General features: G+C 39.0%; 1 protein-coding gene across 1 annotated transcript; it reads right to left on the minus strand.

Moving 5' to 3' along the window:
- Window positions 1-524: 524 nt before the first annotated feature.
- cmtm7 (CKLF-like MARVEL transmembrane domain containing 7) lies at window positions 525-6272 on the minus strand. The gene is made up of 5 exons (XM_061218298.1): window positions 6010-6272; window positions 4047-4223; window positions 1397-1495; window positions 1035-1116; window positions 525-808 (listed from the first exon to the last, which is right to left on the minus strand). Exons 1-5 carry the CDS (start codon window positions 6130-6132, stop codon window positions 795-797), a joined length of 495 nt encoding a protein of 164 aa, XP_061074282.1. The 5' UTR covers window positions 6133-6272; the 3' UTR covers window positions 525-794.
- Between the last annotated feature and the right edge of the window lie 998 nt (window positions 6273-7270).

The raw sequence follows: 7270 nt of genomic DNA on the forward strand, positions 1-7270 counted from the left end.
CTTGTCTTAAAGACATAAAGGAATGGATGATCAACTAAAGTGAGAGCCTTAGAAATGGTTTTCCAGACTGATATATGTTAACAGCTTTATCATCTCTTCTGGAATTTCCATTGATCATGACACATCAAACACATACATTTGCCTGAATTAAAGTAGTTCTGCAAATAAAAGTGTAATAAAATTCCGCCACAACAATGTGAAAGACTGATTAAAAAAAATAATAGGAAGTGTTTGCTTATTGCTGCTAAAGGTGGTGCAACTAGTTATTACGATTAAGGGGGCAATTACTTTTTCGCAGGGGTGATATGGGTGTTTGACAACTTTATAAAATAAATTAAAGAGTGATTTAAATAATGTCTTTTGTGTCTACTCAGATTCCCTTTGTCTAATATTACATTACATAAAATTACATTTTGTATAAAGATCAGCGTGATAAATATGCAATAATAAAAAAAATCAGGAAGGGAACAAATCACGGCACTATATATCAACTGAGCTTATAATACTCAAGTCTTTGCAACATATCAATAACAAATATTTATTGGCAATTCAAGCACATACAAAATTCATGCTTTTTGGCAAAAAAATACTACACCCAATCAATTTAGATCCACTGGCCAACCTAGAACAGAAGTTTGTGTGTAACAGCTGAGATAAATATTGTGGCAAGTTTCTGTTGGTCAGGATGCTAATATAACACTTTTTTTTGCTAAGGCACGTACAATGACAAACATCTGTCAAACATTACAAATACTGCAAGCCGAGTTGTCTTTAAAAAAATAAAAAATGTGCTCCTAAACAGCTGCAACTGCAAGAGAAAATAAGACAATAAGCAGAAGGTTAAAGAAAATCTAATTTGCTTGTCACATATGCAAATGCTCAGTAATTTCTAGAGCTCTCATAAGATAATAATAATAATAATAATAATAATAATAATAATAATGATAATAATAATTGAAAGATAATACTGTGACAATAAAATGTAGTATCTGTAGATGTTTCTCGACAGTGGTGGCCAACATTATTTAATTTACCTGTCGGCTGGGACCCACATGTGATCTTGTAGGACATCCAGATGTTGACTGCGAGTAAAAAAGTGGCAATGAACCCAAACACCTGCAGGAAATCATGAAAAGAATCACTGCTTCAAAAGAGTATGGGCCCACAACTAGATTTATACAACACTTAAAATCAGCAAACGGTTGTCATGTACTGTATTTGTAATGTACTTGGTTAAGCTAATAGCCTAATAGCTAACAATATCTGCTAATACCTACAGACCTAAACCAAAATAACCTAAATCAAAAACCAAGGTGCCTCGTGACCATGCCACAGAGAAAGGACATCTGTATTATCAGTAATCTCACTGACAACAAAAACTATCAAGTTTACCCACCGATCCGGCGATAAGGGCAGAAATTTGGCCGCACTTCACAGCAGCCACTATAGATGCAATGAAGATAAGGATAGTCCCCAGAATATAATGGAAAAACTCCTGAAATAAAGGTAAAGAAGGACTGATTAATACTTATTAAAATCGTGACATGTTTTAGACCTTTCCTGTCACATTACATTACATTAATGGCATTTGGCAGACGCTCTTATCCAGAGCGACATACAGTTGATTAGACTAAGCAGGAGACAATCCCCCTTGGAGCAATACAGGGTTAAGGGCCTTGCTCAAGGGCCCAACGGCTGTGCGGATCTTATTGTGGCTACACCGGGAATCAAACCGCCGACCTTGCGGGTCCCAGTCATTTACCTTAACCACTACGCTACAGGTCGCTAGATATTACCATTACACACTTCAATAACTCTTCTGACAAATCATAAGATTGTGAAAATTGGGCTTCAATTTGAAGTGGCAAGTCAAGCCAGCTCAAGTACTGACATATGACATACCACTGGATAATACTTTCTAGAATCAACCAGGTTGCAGGAAACCTCAACAGGGCCTATGGTTTAAAGACTATAAGGATTTATTGAATGACTGAATTTGTCATAACAGACCATAAAATTCCAGACTGAACTGAACACAACTGCACATTTGTTCCTTTTGGTGAGGTGGGTTAGCATTTCATAAATTTTTCATGCTAATAATAATAATAACACATTTATACAGCACCTTCATTCATACAGAAAAAAGAGATATAAATAAATAATTTAGTAAAAAGGGGTTCCAAGTTCCTTCATCCTTCCAGGAATGTAGAGATATCCTTACTTATTTAGGCCTTACATTGTGTTGAAAAGTAGATTGTTTTCGTATTCATCAGTGTTTGCTGCTCAAACACCTGTAATCGCTTGTGGCGAGTGCAGACACGTATGTTCTCTCATCCGAAGCATGTACCGCCAGCTGGCGCGTCTTATCACGCCAAAGTGCAGAGGAAGAAACATGTGCAGCCCATCAGGCGAACCCCTGATGCCCAATCACCCAGGGGGGCAGTTCAAGTGCAATGAACAACACTAGCAGCACTGTGCTAGGCCACCAGGCAGCTACAGTCAGCAAAGGCATGGTTCAGATTCAATAACGGTCTGTGGGGTCCATCCAATGGTAATGGTAAATGGAATGTATTTATATCACGCTTTTTACACAAATTAATGCAAATTTAAGTCGCACACACACGCGCAATAGGCTGCCATGCCATGCCATACCAGCAGTCCCCAAGCAGATATAAATTTAACTGAAACAAAGTGTCATCTGGGGTACACAAATTGTTCCTGGCTACTACTGTGGCCCTACAGTAGCTCAGGAGGTAAGAGCAGTCGTCTGGCAGTTGGAAGGTTGTGTCGAAGTGACCTTGAGCAAGACACCTAACCCCCAATTGCTCCCGACGAGCTGATTGGAACCTTGCATGGCTGCCCATCGCCGATAGTGTGTCAGTGTGTGTGTCTGGATGAATTAGAGGCATCTCATTGTAAAGTCCTTTGGATAAAATACTTCACTTAAAATTCTAGATTGAAAGGAACAAATTGCTTATCAGACGAGCTGTTATCAAACAAATTAGAGTAACTTCACACATTGTAGCAAAACACTATGGTGCATGTAACTATAAATTACATATTCTTCTTTGCAACAGTTAACTGCACTTTAAGCAAGGGTTGTTACAATATTGGATAATATCATACAAAGATACTTGTAGATATTTGAAGATATCATAGCTATGAGAAATGGATAGATTATACACAAATGCTTTATAAAATAAAATTTGATTGTAATAAACATGTGAGTTAATATTTCAAAATCTGAATAACATTACCGTGTGTCGTGTGCCACTGTGTACAAACCTGAGCAGAGCGTCTTTTCCCCGCAATCTTTTCTTTTTTAGTTCTCAGAACAACATGCTTCGCTCTTTTCAATATTTGGTTATTGTTAAGCCATTTGTTTCTGTTTCTAATATTTGGTTATCATTATTTGTACATTCACTATTCAGTTCATTAACTGTGTCAATTATCTGATGCACAATGAGTAATGAGACATGTTTCCCCTGGTGCTAAAAGTAGGCCAATTTGTGTATACGTGCCAACACGTTTAGAGCAAGTGTTCAGCACTGCAAGAAACCACACTGTTGTGAAACCTCCAAAAACCAGAGCAGGTTAACATGCTAATTTTCCTAGCTAACATTGCGTAATAGAAGGTGAAAAACAGCCATGGATACACAGACAGAACATAGGGACAGAACGTAGGAAATGTCTTGAGCCTTGACCAGCATAAGAGTCGATGGATATTTACTACTGCCATCCAAACTGGGAAAAATGAGGGACATTTGCTGAAAACATGGCATTTTGCTATTTTGATATCCATCAGGACAGGGGATACCTTGGCTTTGGAACCGGTACTGACCTGGTCAAACCAGGATGTCTGGTCACCGTATATATATGGCTCAAAAGCCAGTAATTTTGAAGGCCACAGAACCAGGCTGCATAGTGGCTGAAAATCCTTATGATTTAATTATTATAAGTATCAGTAATGATTAATTCCGTATTTGTGAGGGCTATCATCTCTGCAACAGGCATGCAGACCTACGTGTGTCAGGAGACACATTTACCGTCAGGGTCCAGTTGATGCAGGGAATCCTGCCCTGGAGCCGCAAGATGTGCATCAGGAAGAAGATAAGGAAGGCGATGAGGAACCACAGAGTGACCACCTCAAAGAATCGGTAGGCAGACTCGTCGGTCCACCATTTTGAGCAGTGGACACACAGGAATGCAATAAGAAGTACAACCTAAAGTAAGAGAGGGAAAGGAGGGAGGGAGTGGGGCAGAGAGGGGAGAAACTTTATAAGTCCCATGTTAAATCAAAATAATTAAGCAGTTTTATTACAAAACAACATAGTCACAGGGTATTGATATTTAAACATCATCGCCCCAGTCCTCCAAAAGTGATATGGAAACATATGGGACCATATTGCCTTGAGAACCAGGCAAAGCTTTCAGCTGTAAAAATGGCATGGCCCCTCAACACAAACTAGTTATCAAGCTCACAACTCTAAACAAGGAAATGAAACTTTGTGGCAGGAAATGTATGGTTTTTACACGTGGTTCACCCTCATGTGTCCTTTTAGGCTGATAGGGGAGAACATATATACATGGCACTTAACCATGATAATTTAAGATAATTTGTGAGGGAACTTTAAGTATGATCCATCATTGGTTGACAACATTTTTATTGCAAGTAACAAAGAAAAGAATTACAGCAACATACACAGCATCCATTAATATGATACTGTAAGTATTAAATAATATTATTTGATAATAAACAAAAATACAAAATAAATAAGTCAAATTTGTGCTCACGAATAAATAATTTAGTTACAAATAAATTAAAATGTGTAATCTTCTCAATTGTTTGATTATTATAATGCAAGTAGCAGACAGTGTCTTTATATATTTGCAGCTGTTGAGATTTATCAGACCTTCACTATAATTCCCACAGAAGGTGCAAGTATATCACAGTATTTAGATCACAACTGATACAATATTTGGATATATGTTAAGGATTCCCATTGGGGGCGGCACGGATGGTGCAGTGGGTAGCACTGCCGCCTCACAGCAAGGAGGTCCTGGGTTCGAATCCCCGTTGGCCGGGGCCTCTCTGTGCGGAGTTTGCATGTTCTCCCTGTGTCGGCGTGGGTTTCCTCCGGGTACTCCGGTTTCCTCCCACAGTCCAAAGACATGCATGTTAGGCTGATTGGAGAGTCTAAATTGCCCGTAGGTATGAGTGTGTGAGTGAATGGTGTGTGTGCCCTGCGATGGACTGGTGACCTGTCCAGGGTGTATTCCTGCCTTTCGCCCAATGTATGCTGGGATAGGCTCCAGCCCCCCTGCGACCCTGATCAGGATAAGCGGGTTCAGATAATGGATGGATGGATTCCCATTGGTGATATATATTTTTAATGTGATAACATTTTTCTGATGTGTTTCTTATTACATGACTGTCTAAGGGGGAAAATCTATTTAGAGTAAGTTCCGGAAGTTACAAGGTTGCCTTTCTGAATATAAATCAGTTACAGTAGACGGTTGATACAGTAACTGAGAACTCGCAAGCGAATGGAATCTTAATATGACTCCAGTACAGTTAAATACAATCACCCCTATTTGCACACTAGACCACTTAATTGACTTCACCCAAATAGACTACCTACTACTACGAGAATACTTTCCGCGTAATACGGTGTATCAACCGTAGGCTACTAACTTTAACTTCCCCTAAAGTTAGTCAACAAATTACATTTCCGTTAACTGCCGAGCACACTGCATCCGTTTTATTTACGAGTTCACGCTGCCTTCGGTTCGGCTCCACCCAAAATAAGGTACAAAAAAGGAAAAAGAAATACAAACATTAATCTGAAGTTCGATTTTATTCGAAATTACGATGCACATATGCAACAATATTTGGCACTGAACACGCGCGCGACGGAATGGAATGACGGAAAGGTCGAATAGCTATCATGCCGAATGAGCAGTTAAACGATGATTTTATGTATTCAACAGTAGAAAAAAACAACTTACCACTTGAGCCAATTTGAGTAAACCCTGAAGAGATCGCGCATAACCCAAATTTAGAAAACCGCCTTCAGATGACGACGTTGTAGTTGTGGTTGTGGTTGTGGTTCTAACTACAGTATGGGACATTTTCAAATAGGCTACTGCAGAAATTACAAAAAATGTATAACAATAGTAATGAATAAATTAAACGATCTAAAACGAAAACAGTGTTGTAGTTGACAAGACCTTTCTACTCTTGCTTAAGCACGTTGTCCGTTCTGTTTCCTCATGCGTAAGTAAAAAAAAAAGGGCGTGACAGATGCGGCGTGATCTGAGGGCGTCATAAATATAATCTGATAAATTTTCGACAGTTTATCAGATTATTAAAGAATGTTGAAAAAAGTAAACTACAATGGCACAAACCACACGGAAAAGCAACAAGATATCAAAAACATGACGGTCAGTATTGCATCATGGCTGAATCAAAGACTTAAACCCATTAGAAATCTGCGTTATGTTGTGAAAATGTGTCCAAATACACAGTCCATCGATCTGGAGGGACATTGAGCAGATTCTCATAAATTGGATTGTACAAAGGTGGCAGCACTGGTTCAATCAATATAATTATTAAATTAAACCATGGGTCTTGGCATTAGAATTTGAGGCATGTTCGTGGGTATGTGTTCAAACTGTGTTCAGATTTTTTAATTTGGTTGCACTGGTAGCCATCTGAACACTGGTTTTGTTCAAAAGTTAAAACCTGTACATGACTATTATTACCCCCCAGTGACTCAGTGACCACATTATTAGGTATTTCTTGGACTTCTGCTGCTGCTGTAGCCCATCCACTACAAGGTTAGATGTTCAGAGAAGCTCTTTTGCACGCCACTGTTGGTTACTGTCAATTTCCTGTCAGTTTGAACCAGCCTCTGACCTCTTTCATTATGGTGTTTTCACCTGCAGAACTGCTGCTCAGTGGATCTCTGTAAACTCTAGAGACTGACGTGTGTGAAAATGTCAGGAGATGAGCATAGACATTTTCTGACAATCAAACCCCCCTGTCTGGCACCAGTAATCATTCCACAGTCAAGTTACTTAGATCACATTTCTTCTCCATTCTGATATTTTGGTGTGAATAACAACTGAGCCTTTGAATTGCTGCCACATGATTGGCTGATTAGACATTTGCGTTACAGAGGAAAGTGTACAGGTCTACCTAAAAAAGGGGCCACTGAGTATATATACTGCTCCAGAATTATTGGCACCATTGATGAATATGCACATA

This window comes from Conger conger, chromosome 1, assembly GCF_963514075.1.
Source record: "Conger conger chromosome 1, fConCon1.1, whole genome shotgun sequence".
NCBI lineage: Eukaryota > Metazoa > Chordata > Actinopteri > Anguilliformes > Congridae > Conger > Conger conger.

Excerpts from the sequence above, each read along its gene's own strand:
- cmtm7 (XM_061218298.1), bottom strand. The coding sequence starts at position 6,132 with ATGTCCCATACTGTAGTTAGAACCACAACCACAACCACAACTACAACG. Across the intron at positions 1,496-4,046 it reads GCATCAACTGGACCCTGACG|GAGTTTTTCCATTATATTCT; the intron begins GTAAATGTGTCT and ends CCTTTATTTCAG. Across the intron at positions 1,117-1,396 it reads CTGCCCTTATCGCCGGATCG|GTGTTTGGGTTCATTGCCAC; the intron begins GTGGGTAAACTT and ends GATTTCCTGCAG.